Consider the following 19,322-nt stretch of genomic DNA (forward strand, 5'->3'; position numbering starts at 1 on the left):
GTCAACTGCATTCTGTTTTCCACAGCTCATGTGTTCATGTAGAGGTACAAATAATGGCAACAACTATACTTACCATTCAAAACACTGAACACACTGCCATATTTTGAACCGTCAGCTTTCCCATCCTTTTTCCACCCTCCCAGAAAAATGCATTTTAGAACATCCAAACAATGTCCACACATTGAGTCTAGTAGAGATTAAAGGGATCCCTTGACTATTGACATTTTTTAGTTTACTAATGCTTGATAATAGTAGCAAGCTACCCTCTCTGTGTTAACATATTTGGTTTAAAATTAAGTTTTAACATGGATTTTTGCTGTTACTCTCTTACAAATTCAGTACCACGTCCTTCCAGCACCAAAATATACACTGTATTTTTCTAGTTTTTTAAAGCCTTGTGGCTTTGTAAAAAAAACCACACTAAATCAGATGATTTTCTCAATTTTGTATGTTTTATGTGGGCAGTCCTACCCTAAATTTTCAACTAATTACATTGTCTTTCTCCTGAGAACATATAATACACCATTTCCACCTCATGCTAAGAAGAAATAAAGGAATTCTTCTTCCTTCCCCCTCTTTTCCCCCCCAATGGATTTTACTGGCATATGCATAGACCTTTTATAATAATAAAAAAAAAAATAAGATTTGCAGGATTGTACAGCATATTTTGAAGAAATAAAAATAAAACATTTATGACAAGTGATTCTTTGTGCAACTGCCTTTGTTTTTGAAACTGAACTTTCTTACAGCTCAAAATGAAAACTTAATTCCATCTACTAATACCAGTTCTGCCACTGGATTTAATGGAAACAGAGTATCTTCCCAATCTTTAGCCTAGCATGAAGTTACAGTCATAAAGTAACAGTATATCAGGTGCGACCTGCCACAGAGCAGAACAGCATCACCTTCACGGGCTAACGGCTAAGGAATTGCCTCCTCCTAGTGTTTTGCAGCTTTGGTTGCATTTCTCTGCACAGCAGCTCTTCAGCACACCAATTTTGTAACCCTTCTGCCTGTGCCTTACCACTCCAAGCACTTTCTCTAGTAAATCAGCAAGAAATGCCCTGAATCAACATCCTTCATAGCTGGATTTAGTAGAGAATCATTTACTCGGATATTGTGAGTTATATCTTTTCCAGTTAGTATTCTTTCAAATTCAGGAAACAGGAAAAGTAAGGAACATCATGTTCATGGACAAGGCTCTCCAAACCTGACACATACATCCAGTTGACCACAGAATTCCATCATACAATTGCAAAGCATGCCATAGTTCTGCTACCAATGGCCATGTTCAAATAATTGTTACAGCATTTTCTTACTCTGTCTGTGACAATTTCAAGAGGCTTTTGTTTGGAAATTCAAATGATTAAATATAAACTGGCACAAAAACCCCAAAACAAAACAGAAGCTTTACAGCTACTCAGCCAAAAGCATCCCTGGTTTAATAGTTCTACCTCATTCTATTAAAATGGATAATACAGTGTAAGTTAGCAATGTCCAATTCTCATCTATCAACATCGGGAGAATATTTGAGGTGTTTGAGTTCTCCCTTGATGTATTTCTGAAGTAACCAATTACTAGTGGAATGTGAAGACAGGTTAAACGAGGCAGAATCTGTCCCCACAAGCACAATTAGCAAAGGCACATTTATATGGTGTTCTTTACTATTTGCTGTTATCATGCTTACTATAATAGTGCCCAGACTTGTAGTTACATAGATGGGTTCTACTTATGAGAAACTGCTCTTTGGAAACAGTGGGGATATTTTGGGTGATGGGGTACTGACCCAGTCACTGCAGAAGACAGAACATGCGTGCTTTGTGTCTTTAGAGGAAGTTTTAGCATTTTTTTTCTTAATATAACACTAGTAATATACTGTCTTCAGCACTAAGTAATGCTAAGTAGTGTGAACTGCAAAATAACTCATTGGCTTCTGTTTACTGGTTGGCTCAAACCAAAGCAAAGCATTTATGCCTGTTAACTGCTTAACTTGTTTTACCCCAGGTGATTTGTCCTTGAAGGATAATTTGAAATCCCCCATAAAGCATATTCAGCTCATAGCTAAACAAATCCAGAATGATGTTTTAAATACAAAAGTTGGTCTTCCTTCCCCCATCTCTTTAAAATATTCTTTGTATCAGCCCTTCCAGGAAGAAAACAGGAAGTTTTGTTTCCATGGTATCACCCAGCATATGCAAGATCTATGTATTTGTCTATTACAAAAATGATACTTCAGGCTCAGTACAGTACTACTTGTGAGTCATCATAGCCAGATTGTGGAGAAGAGACAGGAGTATCATTCATAGAGGGAGATGTGCTCATCCGAAATTAAATACTGAGACATCTTAACATTTGGGAAAGAGCAGACTGTGAGGAAAGTAGCTCAAACATTTTTAAAGGAAAATTATTTCTTCTGATGGAAAATTTCTCTATCTCACCTTTGGCATTTTATCTTCCTTCTGAAAAATATTCTGCTCTCATTCACTACAACACTCCTGCCATCAAGTATATCAGCACTTAAAACTAGAGGCTGGACTACAAAATTTACTACGACTTAATGTTCCAAGCTATTTTATGCGCAGTTGCAATATTATTTCTAGCAACAAAGAAGTCAGTTCTGTATGTGGTATCTGTAAACAGTGTACGTATTATGACATTTAAATTAGTAGTAGGAATAATTTTTAAATGTATTCTCATCTATATTTCCATGGTGCATTTTTCAAATCATGAAAGACTTTTATACAAAGACCAACAGATTCAAGTTTACTGGCCATAAAAAGATCTTTTAGGAATAACGGATCTTCTTCAGGGAGCATTTGTTCCTTCAAGTAGATTTAGTGCTGAGATAGTGTGGTAGTTAAAGCACAAACAGAGGCTGTTGCTAAAGTGGCAATGCATAATAATGCTGTAGTGTATTATAAAGGAGCAATTGCCTGCAGTTCATCAGTGTGGATGTGGCAATGAAGTTCTGCTTTACATATTTCAGGCACTAAGAATTTTGTAGCAGTGATTACAGGAGGTTCTTCTTCCCCTATAAAAGGAAAAAAGTGAGGTTAATTCATTGGAATGTTTTGTATTTGGTCAACATTTTAGAAATAATGCAAAGAAAGCTTATGAAACCTCTCTGGATCATAATGCCATCTATTCATGAGGCTCAGCTACCACACTCTGTAACTCCTTATGGAAAGAATTAATACAGATATTCTCCCCAGGCAGGGCTGCTTAGAGAAGACATCATTAGCGAATGGACCTAGTAAAGGTTTGGTTGTTGGTACTTCCTCAAAATTAAGTTGGTTAGAACTTCAGTTGATGATGCCCAACATGATGATCAATTTGAGAATCTTCTCTTTGCAGATCAGTAGTCTGTGCATGAACTGCACTGAAAGACAGAAACTCCTACAGTTAATGTGATTTATGGAAAGATCTACCTTGACATGCTAAATGGCAGAGCTATTCACTTCTCTTCTGACCAAGTAATGGATAAACAACAGCTAGCCAGGTACATGAATTCAAAGTAATCATTTGGACATGTCCAACTCTTACAACAAGAACAAAAGCTAAAAAAATCTAGCTACTCCTCTCATTATTACGCATGTATTAGGGCTATATATTGTGTATGTCCAGGACAGTAGAAATATTTAATGGGCTGCAGTCCAAGAGGCAGTTGCTGCTCAGTTCTAAATACAATCTCCTTCTTAACACTGTACCTAATTAGGACTGTGGTTTGGGTGAGAGTTGGTCAGGATGCTGCTTTTGGACAGGGGGGAGAATGGGAAAACAGCAGGAGTTACTGTGGTTCCTTAAGATGTTGGAACATCAGTTTTAAGATCCACCTCCACCAGCCAGTGCTGTGATGTGTAACCTCTATAGCTGAAACATGTTAACAAGTAGGTATGTGACTTGAGAATTAATTACTGGAAAGACTGCCTCTTTCTTCCAGTGCCTCCCTAGCAGCTGGGGTACCCAGCTGACAGCTCTGTGGTTGAATCAGGAGGGGATACTGGTAAAGCATTCTTACAGAGAGGCCATAAATTTAAACTAGCATCCCACTTTCCTCTGACACTAGAACCTTTACGGATGTCACCTCTAACTCTTGCCACAGATGTGAGAACAGGCTATGCTAGAAGATGGCAGGAAATTAAAGATTATAGTATTAATTTTGAAACAATAACAAGACTGTGGCTTATGTAATTAAATCAGCAAATCTGGGTTTTTTTCCACTTGAAAAAGTACAGATTTTTCAGGTTTTAGCTCTTTTGTCCTACAGACTATCTAGCCTATAGATATAGATGCTATATCTGTAAATCATGATCTGTATTCTCTCCCCCAAGATAATTCTGGTATCAAACAGTAGTTATGAATTATCTAAATAATAATCATATGTCTAAAATCCATTAAGCCAAGAGAAAGTCTAGCGAATTAGCTCACCACCGGCACTCATTCAGGAAAGCAGAACAGCATGGCACCATCAAAATGCAATATTCACCTGCGGCAGCTGCTTAAGGGAAATCTTAGTGAACAGCAGTTTTATCCTCTTAATACAACTGCTGCAACATTCCACACTGATGTAGTTGTGATGCCAGTCCAACGTACTGTAACTAGGAAGGTCAGATCAGCTTTTTATACAGCCTGAGGCTATACTGACACCTTCTAACTGTAGGTATTTAAGCTGGATATCTATTTTGGAGAGTGTCTTCCAAGCATGCAAATTCCTTCACTGAGACCCATTTGTTCATTCCCCCCCCCCCAGGCCCACATCCAACAAGAAGCCTAATGTCTTATGAAACTTGAGTTAACCACAGCACAGACTATAGCTCTACAGGTTCTAGCGTGTGCTGGAGCAAAACAGGATGTCAACTTTAGATTTACAGCAATTCTGTAAGAATGCTTTGTTATATTACCCTCTTGATTAAATCACAGAGCTGTCAGCTGGGTATCCCAGCTGACGAGAAGTCCCTGGAGGAAAGAAGCCATCTCTCCAATTAATGAGAAGTAATTTTATTAATAGAATTTTAGAGAAATCTTACTTAAGTAAGAATCCCTCCCTCCCCTAAAGTAAGTTAAGGTAAGATTCATTTTAGTAAAGTCACTGAAACCTACCTGTTTTACCATCTTTAAACAATATTTATGTTTCTCTGCAGCCTTTTATATAGCTCCTCACATTTTAAGTATTTTGAGCTGATACAAATACGCTCACAGTAACTGAATACAACTTTTAAAACACCGCCTTATCTTACCTAAACCTGATGATGAAGAAACACTCCCTGTAATGGAAGATGTTTCAATTTGGTCTGTCAACAGTCCTTCCATTAAAGGTAGGGATAATTCAGATGAAGGAACAGATGAATCATAGATTCCAGAATCTCGAGGCATATCTTTAAGATTTGAAGCTTTAACAACATGCAACAATGGCTGAAGAACAGAGTTGCCACCACCTTGAATGTCCTGAGTTTCTATGTCTTCTCCAAGGTTTAAGTGCTGAATTATACAGTGAGTGTCTGAATTCCCAGCTGAAATAACATTTATATCTGTTTTCAGGTAAAAATCACCATCCTGTTTATTCACCAAGTCATTTAAAACCAAGCCCGAATCAAATTTTTCCATGACAGGCTCTGAGTAATGTAAAGAAGGTGGAGGGAAGGGAATAAATTGTTTCTCAAACCAGTCTGGTTCCTGATCAATGAACTGATGCATATTGCAAATGGCAACATAAAGGGACCTCCCAGATTTGCTCCTGAAATAATTCCTTTTGCTAATGTTAGCAGGGAACACCTCTGAATCCTGTACACCAAGATCTCTGGAGTGTAAATGTGAATACAGCTGAGGCAGATTGTCCATGAGTTTGTATTTTGTACTTAGATCCAGAATACCAGGGATGTCTCCTTCACAGGAGTAATCGAAGTAGACTGCGATGAACTTGCAGAGATCATCTGAGTTCTGCTTTGCCTGACGAAGCTTCTCTGCAACAGTCCACACAGCAAAGAGAAAGAGTTCTCCTTTTCCGGCATCTTTGGTTATCCCTCTGTGTTTCCAGTTCTTTTTTTCAACAAAGTATTTCATTCCCTTGGAACACACAATGATGATAAACTGGGACTCATTTATTTTTTTAATAAGCCACTCTTTCTGTCTTTCTTTACAAATTTTTAGATCTTCCCACAAATCTAGAGCCACCTGGAAAAGAAAAGAACATTCTGGTTGATATTCATTATTAGATATATTTGCTAATATATCTAACATATACCAGTGTTACATATAAATTTATGGAATCAACAAGTAACAGTGCAAAGCCAAGTAACTGTATGTAAACTGGATAGCTCCTTAAAAAATAAAACTACTATAGATTTGGTTTATAGTGGTATTACCAGGGAATAAAAAGAACATAGAAAATGTGGCTGGACCAAGTAAATTAGTATTTACTTATCTGATCAGATTTGATATTATCAATCCACAATAAACAATGCATTGTGCCTGACTCAAGCCATTTAACTGTTGCAAATCTGGGTCCATGCAAGGGGAAGAGTAGTCAGTTTACAGCTGCTTGGGAGATACTCTGATAAAGGTACAATGCAGGTACCTATGTCCGGTTTTGTTTCTTTTCTTCCAAATACTGTCTGATCTGCTATCTGTGAGATAGGATTTTTAGTATGGTCAAGTTATTATTTTAAATGGCTATGAAATGCTACTGGTTTTGTCCTTTATAAGGAAACATTCCAATGCCACATGAAGAATACTTGTGCAACTGTTCTGTTATGCATTGAGCAGCGCATAAAATGCATTGTTATGCACTGAGCAACACAAAAAACTCCACAGTTTTAATAATCATGCATATTATTTCTGTATATAGATGCTATCAATATTTTGTTATATAAATCTGAAATGATGCCTGATCCCATGTGTCCCATAGGACATAGTTACAGTAGCAGCTCCCCTTAACACTATCCCAAAGAGATACAGTGTAGCAGAGCTAAAGTGCATCGCTAAAAAGGGGGATTCAAATAAGTTACTTTCAAACACTTTACCTGAACTACTTTAAATATGGGAATAAACTGTGCACATCCCCACCAAACATGTGAGGGATCGGTTGTTACTGTGTGTGGCCACTAGAGGACAGACTTGCTGTACAGTTGGAAAAAAAGTTCGTCTAAACATTGCACTGGCAGGATGAACATGAAGCAAAAGTAGACTAACAATTGCCTTGCCTTTTTATACTCGAAAAGTGAAAGACTGGCCACATATTGACTAAATTTTAGAAAGCAGGCTGAGATTCTAAGCCTAGTCATTAAAGTAACAATTTGAACATCTTTCTCATAGATTGAACCAAACAAGACATGCTGATTTCACAGCATTAACAGAAGGGAAGTGAAACAAAAAAACCAGTAATACATAGTGTCAATAATTAATCCTAATTACACAGATCATGCTTTATGAGTAAGAGTTCTGATAAACTGAACTACTTTAAAATTACAATATAAAACATATTTCAGGAATACTGAAGTGTATCAGATAGACACCAATACCTTTTTGTGGCTGCTGACTATAAAGATGCAAGACCTACTAAACAGAAAAAGCAGTTAATACAGATGAGCTAAACACAGCTGAACGCAAGTCCTGGAATCAATGCAGTACACATTTTCCACTATCCCATGGGGTTTTGGGGTGGTTTTTTTTTTTTTTTTTTTTTTTTTTTTTTATATGGGCTATGATCTGTTCCTTTTGCTAAGTAAAGAAAATCTACATAGCCAATATTTAGAAGAATAACTAAAAGTTACCTTTATGGGAAAGAGAGATTCAAATACCTCATTTTCAATCATGTATTATTAAGGTAATATTAAGGAAAAACAGTTCATAGAAGAAATGCTGAGTTTACCTCACAGCCACAGAAGTCCTGAAGAAAATAAGCAAAGCATTGGATGACATTAATGTGTTTCTGGCAATCTTTACTGGAATAGCAGATGAACACTTTTGGCCGGGGATGGAGTCTTTCCACATGGAGACCTGCAGTATATGCTGAAGATTCTGAGCTCTCCTCATCTAGATGGGAATATATGTTTTCTACATTGGAAGAGAGAAAGAGAGTTCACACTATAAAGCTTGGTTTTGTTTTGTTTTTCAGACTTGTGTAGGCTCATTACTAACACATACAGGAAGGACTTCCCGAAAGATATTTCTTCCCTTTCCAACCTGAAAAGGAAAAGTTGCAAATGCTCGGTTGATCCAACTTAGGAGTTCCTACATATGTGGAACAATCTCTGAAAGCAAAACGGGCAGTTATTACTGTACAATTCAGAAAACCTAGGAAAGGTTTACTTTATAAATAGAATAAGGGTATTTCACCTCTATCCAGCTACAACAGTCTTCATCTCTCTGTTCAAATATTATAAGCCCTAAGGCTGTATCATCATCAAGTTTCCTGCATAACAAAGTCTCTTGTTTTAAAAAACCCACAGCACAAGACAGGTAAGAATATTAAACTCCAGGAGCACAGACACCTTCAGAATATCATAAAGGATCTCTCTGGTATATATATATATATATATATATATATATATATATATATATACACACATGCACACATACACACGTTTGGACATCAACTTGACATTAATGTGAATTAAGAGGTTATTAATTATTATTAACTATATATTAATTTAAATCAAAATAGCTATTAGTGTTTCTTTCCTTGCATAGATATTTTTATGCAAGAACAAAGAATGCCAGACTAATTGAATCTAGTTCTACAGCTGATTAAGCTAATTTAGAATAAGCATGAGTATTTCAAAACACAAATATCCACCATGGGATTTAATTTAGAACAATTCATCAGGAATGACTATTCTGGAACAACTCTCTCTGTAGAATAATCCTTGGCATTTATCTGGGGTTTTTGTTGGAACTGTGCTAACTGTGAAAAAAGGGATAACTGCAGAGACCAGAAGGTAAAAGGATTTAACCCAGATGGCATATAACGCTTGCAGTATGCCTCAGTGCCAGAATTCAGACGGATAACACAGGTATGTGAAGTTTGGGGAAATAATCGCTTTTCCATATTCATGAAACCACATAATTCCCTAGATTCTACGGAAAATGCCAACTGATTTTAACATCTCACTGTAACAAGTGGGGTTTGCCAGCTCCTGCACACAGAGGAAAGAGAAGTCAGCAAAGAAGGGTGGAACGTAATTTAGAGGCACATCTGCAAGTCTTAGAAAGAGTAAACTTAGGAAGACGGTTTAGGAGGAAGTGTAAAAACAACTTCAAGGAAAGTGGGCAAATCTGGAATAATAGATACTGGTAGTATTCCAGACAGTACTGAGAATTGCATTGGTATCACCCGGTTTTACTTTCCTTCTGGTTTAAAAATAAGTAAGAATTAGACATTTCAAACATATCCATTTACAGATCTGTTTGTATCCTATGCGGTCATGTAGTACCTCACAAATAAAAAGAAACCCCAAACCAAAAAACACTTCCCAGCACTGAATTCATTCTCTCCTTTTTACAGTGAAGTCTTGGATTGTGATACAAATCTTTCTCTGGCAACAAATTACCATCAAGCACCGCTACAAGTCTGAACACACAAAAAGCTGCGGGTAGGAAGGAGAGAGAAGAGAAAAAAAAAAGAAGTCTCTTCAGATAAAGGTATTTCTGGAATAAATCAACCAGGAAAGACTTCTTTTGATTGCAAAGGTACATCTTTAAATGGAATTCCACAATGAATAAACCCTCTTACCTTGCTGTTTCTTGCGGCACATCACTGTGAACAGTGTTGCAAATGCCGAAATGACAACTAAAGGGACTGTGATGGCAATGGCTCTTATTGGTCCAGCCCAGGGAGAATGTACTTTGGAAAATAAAACAGAATTAGCCATATGCGCGTAAGCAACACTGTAATTATCTAATCGACTCTTCACACTGGCAATATAAAACTGCTGCAGTACGCTATTATCAGGTAATTCTCAAACACACAGTAGAATCAAACATCATGTTCTGCTCCATTTTAAACTGGTTTTATGTTGATTGCTCCCAGCCTCCCAGCATTAGAGCAACTAACATAAATAACAAGTGCTACATGCCAACTCATCCCTTCCCCCATAAGCAGAACTTTACATGAATAAAGATATGATAAGGTATGCAACAGTCATTTGGATCTGACAGTTTTCTGTGCCAGGCTGCTGAGCTAGCCACTCAGAACGAACTGTCATCCTGCACAGATTACCTTTAGCAACGTGCCATTAGGATCCAGTCTATTTTACACGTTGCCTTCATCTACAGCTATGTTTTGTGTCTGCAGTTACATTCTGAAATCCCTATTTAGCTTCTCAGTGACACACAGACATGCTAAGCATTCACCTGTCAGGTTTTCCAGAATGCTTGATTTGATTTCAGGGCTGCAGCACACGAGCAGGTAATGTGTTTAAGCTGCTCTCACAGTTTTATTACATTATTTCCACACTACTGCATGTACCAGCTGTATGCAATTAAGATACAGGCTGTGATTCTTCATACTCATATTTACAGGAAAAGTGACATTCCCACAAAGATTTCCAATGATACACTGATCTAAGCTGTACTAACTATAAATATACAGAGATGCACATGTGTATGTGCAAGTGTGCATGTCTATTCTTTTCAACATGCCAAAAAATCACAGCACAATTGCCTCAGTAGTCTTGATTATGGCAAACAGACAGAGAAAGGTCAAATCAAGATTTATTTCCAACATAATTTAAACAGAATCTAAATTAATAATGTAAATACTATATACTGTGTAAAAAACAAAATTCATACCTGGTTTTAGTGCATAGTGCATTGTTTTCCTTGTTGTGTTAGTGTCATCAACCAGCTTTGAAAAAGTAAAAGTTGAATTTTATTTTGTGGAAATTTGATTATTTTTTTTCTGCAACATGTGAACAACTACAACAGCTTTCATGAGCACATATGAAGAAACTCACTGTTCAAAAAAGTTAAAGAGCACCACAAACTAGTAGTTAGTAAAATCATTTGTCTTTGTTAGTACACAGCTTAGTGTTATAATATTAACTGTCAGAGTTCACATACTGTCAGCATCAAGAGAAATACGCAGCTTTTAAGTATAGTAAAAATTGGCCAAACTACAGAATTCCAATTTTATAAAATCAGAGTCCAAGAATTGGAGGCACAGATGAAGCTGCCATGCACTCAGGGAAGCAATGGAAAGGTCTAAAAACCCTTACTTGCCCACACTACTTCAGTAGAAATGCCTGAAGTTCAATTTTACCAGTGTGTGACTTGAAATATTGTAATTTCAGTTAATTTCTCCACTAACGTACTCATTTAACTGTTGTACAAATTACCATTTGTAAGTATTACCTCAATTATATAATCCCCTGGAGACACATTCTGAAGAATACAACTTGTGGTATCTGTGTTTTGCTCCTACATCAAAGAAAGAGAAGACTTTGCAAGCCATTCACATACTTTTAAAACCTAATAAAAAAATACATTTGCATTGATTTAACAATATGCAGCGTCCTCCTGTATTAAGACACCTTAAACCGGGAAAACCTCTCCATTCAAATGTGAAATGGAGATTCCTATCTCTATCCTCTGCCTGCACAACTAAAATATGATTATCAAAAAAATCAATCAAAGTTTGGTGTAACTGATAAAGTCTACATAACCCCCTGAAGCTCTCCAGCTTTCAGAGGTTCATCAGTGAAAACAAACTTGCCATTGTGTGAAATTTGGTGCAACAGTAAAATAAAAAAGTAGGAAATAACATGTATAATAAACATAATAAAACTGCAGTTTGAAGTACTAATCTTCAAGAGAGAACAGTCCTGTCTCATTTGCTTGTAATATCCAGCTCCAAAGGAGCCCTCAAGCTCCGATGAGTGCTATCACAATACTGCTGTTAACAATACAGTTAACTATTTGCATGAACAGTACCAAATAGTGCACAAATTATATATCAAGTTTTTACAGTTTCTAGGAAACCTTACAACATCTCACATTAATAGGTCTTGTCCTTTCAAGAGTTGCAAAACTCAGCAACGTACCTGTTTGCAGGTCTTTTGCTTAAATGGCCCTTCATGCTTCAGTTTGTAGTGAAGAAAGTAATATCTAAACCCAAAGTTGTGAGGTGCGTGATCGAAGGACACTTGCATGTTAAAACCCTGCTGAGTAACATTTAGATTCCTTGGCTTCCAGTCTGTCAGAGGAGATATTCATGAATTGGAAAAAAGTCTAGTAACTTTTTGAAAGATGAATATAGACAAAGTATGACATTTTACTTACAAGGTTTGCAGACAAGGTTTTCTGGCTGTAGCAACAATTCACATGCTACAAATACACACACAAATTATTAATTATACAGTATCAAAGTACTATGCTTTTTAAATAGAAAAAGAACAAAGACAAAAGGAGTTCATAATTTTGAAGACAATGCCCCTATTTCTTTCTCAGTCTCTATTATGCCTGAAGTAAATACATTTTGCACACTTAGCTGCTTTGTTATGATTTTAAGCCCCTTCTCATCTTTATATACGAAACAGATGTTCATTAATTTCAAAACAGCACTCCTTAGTGAGACAAAGGGATAGTAACAGGCACAGTTAAGCGGGAGAGGAAGTTACTAAAGAAGAAACTAGTCTTAAATACATCTTCTCAGAGTAAATAAGTAGGCTGAGCACGATTGCAAAGACAAATGTTACTGCAGTCTGCATCAACAGACAGACTTGGAAACACTTTAAAAAGTTTTGTATAGCAAAATAAAACCTAAGCAGGACAAACATCAACATTTCGGCCCAAAGAGTACTTGCTGTTTCCCAAACTATCTAAGTACTAAGGAGCTTTTTCAAGCTTCTTTTCTCTAACTCCAAGGAGAACTAGTAAGTAATTTTGACAAATTCAACTTGATTTGTTGCCATCTAATTTTATATTTTCTACACGTACTAATCTATATCTAGATTTAGATACCCATTTATGAAACTGTGGTCTCAAAAACAAAACCAACCTGAGCTTCTTCACAATATCCAGAGAGGAGGACTTAATGAGTGAAATGGTTCTGAGAACCATAAGAGTAATTTTGCTGTAGGCAAACCTGAGATCATCTCAGGCCTACCTGAGACTTCCCTTCTGGTTGTTGCCTAACACGTTATCGTACACCACAGACTTATCTGTGGCATCCAAATTCTTTCCACTTAACACCCAGATCTTACTCCAAAGACTATGTCAGTAACTATTTCAACCCAGACACATCTAACACCATCATCTGCTACCAGTCCTTTGTGGGGAAAAATAAAGGCTGGGAGAAAGGGAGGTGATACGCAATACCACACTGTATGCAATACTTACGTCTAGTTCGGAAGAAAAACGGGTGATAATTACTCTCATTTTTAATGGAAGGAAAAGGAACAATCTTAACAAAGTAATCTGTTTCAAACTTGAGATTTAGAAAGGGCTGGGATTCCATTCCCTACAAAAAGACAAGATGGCAACATATTTGAGATCAACTGTTGTAACTGAAATTATCTTTCAAAAACAAGCCCACAGTTTTGCAAACATCAGCCAAAACAAATGTATTAAAAAAAATCCTTTATCTCCATTACACACTGACATGAGGAATCAGCACTGAGCTGGATGTGGACTATTACAGGTATGCAACCATACTCCAGTCACCCAAATGACAGTTTTCTGCTCCAGAAGAGCTTCTATAAGAAGGGGACTATATCTGTCTTAAGAGGAAAAACTATCATTAGCTTAAAAAATAATACTTTCAGGAAGCAACCTGCATCGTAGTAAACAGCACATTGTGTATATATTTAGATTCATATGCAGCATCATAAACACTTTTGAGACTACTCATGCTATCAAGCAATAATGAAACTTGTCTTGAAACAAAGCACTTACTGTTCGTTTAAAACTGGGGCTGAGCTGCTTTGGATCCTTTAAAACCATCTGCTGGCATTGTCTTCCCTCTGATTTTAACTCCTCAAGTATTACTCGAAATCCTTTCAGGTATTCAATCCCTGCAAATAGCAGGGCATTTAAATAGGAGACTAATATTTCCTAATGCATAATCTGTTATTTAATTTGAATATACTTAATTTGTCTTTAAAAGTAAAACTTACCACTCGTATAAAATATGTTTGTGTTTTAATACCTGCTGTTGTATGTCAGTTCTTCCCACATTTTCTATCTTGCCTATTCAGAATTCAACTTCTGGCAAAGGCTGCAATTACTACATACTTGCGTAATGCTTAGAGCAGAGGGGCCCACAACTCAGCTGGGGCTTCCAAATTATCACTGCAATAGAAGTTATCATTACCTCCACCACCCTTGGAGTACTTTATAGAGATTTTACATTTGTATTATTAGCAACAAAACCAAATGTTTTGCTATCAAGTTATATAAATACACCTTTGTAACATCTTCTTACAATTTCTGAGACCACCAGATTAATATGATAATGGTTGTTACAACTTCTTTGGTTCTAGTACAGTATGGGATAACAGAAAACTTAAGTGGAATGGAATTTACTCCAGTGCATGAATACTTCCAGTTATTTATAACTGATGGCTGAACTACACCCTTTTATTTTAAGTTCCTCTAACACAACAAACTCTCAGCACAGTGCCTTTACCTTTCTTTGCAAACTTCTCAACATGGAATGACTTCATTACATGACTAAACTGAGCCACGGTGATGTGAATGGCACAGGACAATGCCAGAGTGTTACCTGTGATATAGTTTCGTGGCTCAGGTATCTAAGACTCTGCATAGCTCTTCAAGACTAACTACCACTCCTTCATCTAATTACACCTTTCAGCGGCATTAAGTATGGCAGAATACACAGTTATCAAAGACACAGCCATGGCTTTTGTAAGCTGAATGCTACATAAATAAAAGTGGATTAATCTGAGTTTATGCCATGCTTGTCAAATAAAACCAAAACTAAATCCCAAACATCTGATTCTCCACGGACCTCCCCCATTTCACTGGTTTCATGGTTTTGTGGGGTTTTTTAATGTTTTATAATTTCATAGAAGACCATGGGTTCCCAAATGTGTTCTTGGAACAAAAGCACCACTTGTGCTTACATGAAGATCATGAAAGAGAAAGCGTCCTGTCTCCATGTCACCCGAGATGTTTCAACAGCAGTTCTGTCCTCATGCTTCCAAAGGATTAACCTCTGATCATTACAAGAAAGAACACCAAGCTTTGTTTCCCATAGAGATTTGATCCATTCAGTCTACAGCTGAAGATTACCAAATGCTTTTAACTGCACAGTTTTGCACAATTAAGTGTAATTTTCATATATTCTTTTACACCCCAGAAATGAATCATTATTTTTTACTTTAAAATTATGGAAGAACAATTAAATAGGGGGAGACAATAAAAAAAGAAGTAGCAAAAAAATGTTGAGCACAAACCCATGGTATATTTACCAAATACATGTGCTACTGTGCTAACATATTAGGAACATTTTAATATACACACAAAAAAACACCCAAATTTTAAAAAGAGTAAGACTAAAAAGTATTTAAAAATATAATTTTTATTTAATGATACAAAAAACTTACTCCCAGTTAAAATATTAATCATATTTTTGAGTGAGAGCTATGGGATCGAATACACTTTGTGAGTTTTTAACATCTTGGTTTGACACTGTGACATGGCAATTCAAAGGTCTGGTTCTAAGTTTCATGACTTGGTTTTAATGGCTGTAATAGCTGAAAAAATAACCTCACAAAGATACATTGACCCAAATGGAGGTAATGTCTCATCATGTGCATTTATTAAATGATAATACCAATTCTTCACATCCACCCTGTAGTTATGCAAAGGTTTCTCCTGAAATTTGACCTATACATATCTACCTTCCCTGATGGCACAGAAGCCGACATTGTTTTCAGCAACAAAATCACGTCACGAAGAAAACATTTCCAAACATACTTTTTCAAATAGCTCTTTCCATAGCATGAGTTTCTTTCAAAAAGCAGTTATTTTCTCTCGCCCTGTTACACCTTTACCTTGAAGAGACACATTAGGTTGGTTTGGGTGTTTTCTTTTTTTGGCGTTTCAATCTGCTAGGTAGCACCCTACTGACAGCCACTTGTCATCATGGAAAAAGTCAGCAAATGTGGAACCCTTCTCTTTTTGTGGAAGAAGAATGCTTAACTCGGAGATGAGAGTCTCACAACCCCTAAGCACTTTGCCACAAGATAACCAGTGAAGGGCCAAACCATTTTCATAGTCACTCCCCATCTCATTACAAAGTATTAAGATTCTGCTATTGAAATGTCTTGTTTTTATAAAACTAACAAAACTGATGGCATTGTGTGCACTTCTGGCTCCAACTTCATTGCTGTGAGTTTCCCTATGAATGATGCAATGACTGATTTCCATGTGTGGTTCTGTCTCTGTAACCTTACATAAGAACCCTGTTTTCCATTCCAGTATTTCCCTGTATTATTCCAGCCAGTGTTACTGTGGCAGGAAGAACAAGTGTTTCCACAGCAGTATGTGGCTTTTTGTCTTTCACTATCGATTAAGAAAAGAGGTTTCTCAAGATTTATCATGAAGTTTGGGGAAATGCTGTACTTCACTGGAGTACTGCATGGCTTCAAACATCACTGAAAAAAAAAAATCTAGAGGTTTGTCTTCATGTTCGGGATGCTTAGTTTTCAAATGTCTTGCTAATCATGATGGCTTCACAGTATTAGCTAATATCTCAAGGTACACTATACGCTTAGGACAAGGTTCATCCTTGACAATGGCAAGTGTAAATCTGTAGTTCAAAAAATCCCCTTAATTTTGATCATTTTGGCCAACTTTGCATCAGAACTGAGTAGACAGTCATTATTTTTACCTTCTAATGTGGCTGACAAAGAGCCTGTACTAGGAGTAGGGGAACTGTCAGCTCTAGTGTTTTCCTGTTATTTGCATGCGCCCGCATTATGAGTATTACCTTCAATCACCTTAAGCCACTTGTCCATTTCATGATGGTTAGTTTAGTTAAAATCAGGTAATATAATCAGTAAATCCACTTAACCTGGCACAAAGCAATTGAAACAGTCAAGACACTACTGTGAACCCCTCCACATTATACTCTTCCTTCTGGACACCTCACATGCCACATGTAAAATGTCAATGTCTGACACAGAAACCAAGTAAGGGTGCCAGTGTCAATGCATATATTAAATATTACTAAAGCTTATTTTTTTCAAGATCTAAAATTTTGTTTGTATGCCCCAATCTTCTTCACACGCCCCATCTGGCACATCCCCCCCACTTTTGGAGACCACTGCTCTGGTGGGCAACAACGTACTTCCGATGTCATTTAAGTGATCGAGGAATATTCTTAGTGATCAGCCCCAACAAGGAAACACACTGAAGTCTGTATAGCTATGGTTAAATAACCTTATCCACCTGTGTGACAACTGGCATCCTGAAGAATCTTTAAATGTATCAGCAATTAAATCCAATCAATGCCACTGAAACGCACTAAAGCCTTGGGGGACACAACAAAATCAGAGCTACTGCACAGTTCTGAAGAGCAAGAAAAAGTCAACAACCTGGAATGGTAAAAAGCAGCATGTGGATGCAGACAGCATCCTAGTTTTAGGAGTATTCCAAGTGAGTTAGTGAAAACAAGCAGCTTTGTAAAACTGTTGAGAATTTCTTTCTTCTTAAGTCTAAAGAAGCAGTTTGCTTCAATGACTCCAAGCATAATTTTCTACTTAATACCCATCAGAAGGAAGTTATTACCAAAGACATAATTAGTCCATTTCGCTCTACTACTTACCAATGGCATTTGCTGTCCAAAGTATCATCACTGCAACCTGTTCATAACAGGCGTACTGACTGATAGTTATATTCTGCACATCTCCAATCACGTGCTTTCCCACTGAATTCAGGTAAGGTGTGCAGTCTGAAAATACAGAGAAACAAACCCCCTAAGAAAAACATTCTAGCTGATGTTCTTGTGCCATAATAGAGCAAGTAAATCACAATCTGCCAACAGCATCTAATCTTAAAGACCTATTCAAGCACCCAGTTTCCAAGATGGCCTGCATCTTTCCACATAAATAAAGAATTGGTCTCATTTCCTAACATTTCTTCAGGATTAAGCAAAGTTTATGTTCTCTATTTATTCTATAAAAATAAGTACTATGTAGTAAATCTAGACAAAGCTTTTCTCTCAGGACACTGAAAACCAGAAAACTTTACAAATCCTTGAGCGCAACCACATTCACCGGTTGCAAAACCGTAGTTCCCAAGCAAATTACCAGATTATAATACCTGTACTACAGTAAGAGTAAAAATGACACAGGTTGTCACTCCCAAAACAGAACAACTTTTCCTCACTAATTGCTCTGAAGAATATGAGGACTGACATTAATTTTGTGCATGTACAGTGCTTACAGCAATGAAATGTCAGTCAACGATCAAAAACATTCGAGAATAATGAACAATGTGAAGCATTAGAACTGGTGCTCATGAAGTGCTTCTTAACCATGATACTGCTCGATCCTGACCACTAAGGACATACTGCCTAAATCCTAAATCTGTTGTCCATTCAGTAGCCACAACCCCATAGACCATTTTACTGCACTGGATCCAGTCAGAACTGGTTTTGTCTTCTTATCGTCATAAAACACAGAGTATTCCCTAAAGCTACAGCTCTGCAAACATGTAATTAAACCTCAGCCTTCATTATCAAAATAAAAAAAAATTCTTGACTTTGTTGTTGAGCTTGACCATGTCTTTATGCATTTAAACCAAGAAGACAACCCCAGATTTTAATATTTTTAAAGCCTTACAATATTCAGCCTCATACTTAGTGACAGGAGGAGAAGTAGCAGCCAAAGAACTCAACAGTTCTGGAGCACAGTGTACATAAAGATGTGCATGCACAAACATTCTGCTTTGGAGCTTGTGAAGCCAACAAAATCCAGATAAAGCTGACCTGCAGCTTTATATTACTGACTGATAATGAATTCTAAAAAGCCTGAGATAATCTACATGCTCTGTATTTGTCTACACACTTAGTAGAAATGTAACATGAAAAATCAGGTGATTTATGCCAATACAGGAAATCCGAATTTAATTCGGAGGTGTGACCTTAAAGGCAAGGCAAGAAAAATCATTAACTGAAAAGCAGTTTTAGAAAGTGTCTTTTTATTACGAGTAACAATGTTCAGGGGCCTTTCATATAACTACCACACAAACGAGAACAGAACAGTTTGTACAACAGTGCCTTTTACAAAAACAGGGCAGTTGGTACTTTGCTGTTTGTAGAATTCTGTTGCTATGAGTGAACTCAATGACAGCATGAA

At 36.9% G+C, this 19,322-nt stretch overlaps 1 protein-coding gene across 2 annotated transcripts in view; it reads right to left on the reverse strand.

Annotated features, from left to right (window-relative positions):
• Positions 1 to 1,840: 1,840 nt before the first annotated feature.
• IL17RD (interleukin 17 receptor D) overlaps positions 1,841 to 19,322 on the reverse strand; it is a 46,956-nt gene continuing 29,474 nt past the window's right edge. The window contains exons 3-13 of one of the 2 annotated variants that reach the window (XM_065687600.1): positions 17,789 to 17,914; positions 13,891 to 14,009; positions 13,336 to 13,456; positions 12,277 to 12,321; positions 12,039 to 12,190; positions 11,350 to 11,415; positions 10,789 to 10,843; positions 9,731 to 9,841; positions 7,868 to 8,052; positions 5,238 to 6,171; positions 1,841 to 3,031 (exon numbers count right to left, since the gene is read on the reverse strand). In XM_065687600.1, coding sequence (XP_065543672.1) covers positions 2,916 to 3,031; positions 5,238 to 6,171; positions 7,868 to 8,052; positions 9,731 to 9,841; positions 10,789 to 10,843; positions 11,350 to 11,415; positions 12,039 to 12,190; positions 12,277 to 12,321; positions 13,336 to 13,456; positions 13,891 to 14,009; positions 17,789 to 17,914 — 2,030 coding nt within the window. In that variant the 3' untranslated portion in view covers positions 1,841 to 2,915. Of the gene's footprint in view, positions 3,032 to 5,237; positions 6,172 to 7,867; positions 8,053 to 9,730; positions 9,842 to 10,788; positions 10,844 to 11,349; positions 11,416 to 12,038; positions 12,191 to 12,276; positions 12,322 to 13,335; positions 13,457 to 13,890; positions 14,010 to 17,788; positions 17,915 to 19,322 lie in introns of those variants that run through there. The other variant, XM_065687601.1, reaches the window with a different exon arrangement.

Source organism: Lathamus discolor, chromosome 7 (genome assembly GCF_037157495.1).
Source record: "Lathamus discolor isolate bLatDis1 chromosome 7, bLatDis1.hap1, whole genome shotgun sequence".
NCBI lineage: Eukaryota > Metazoa > Chordata > Aves > Psittaciformes > Psittacidae > Lathamus > Lathamus discolor.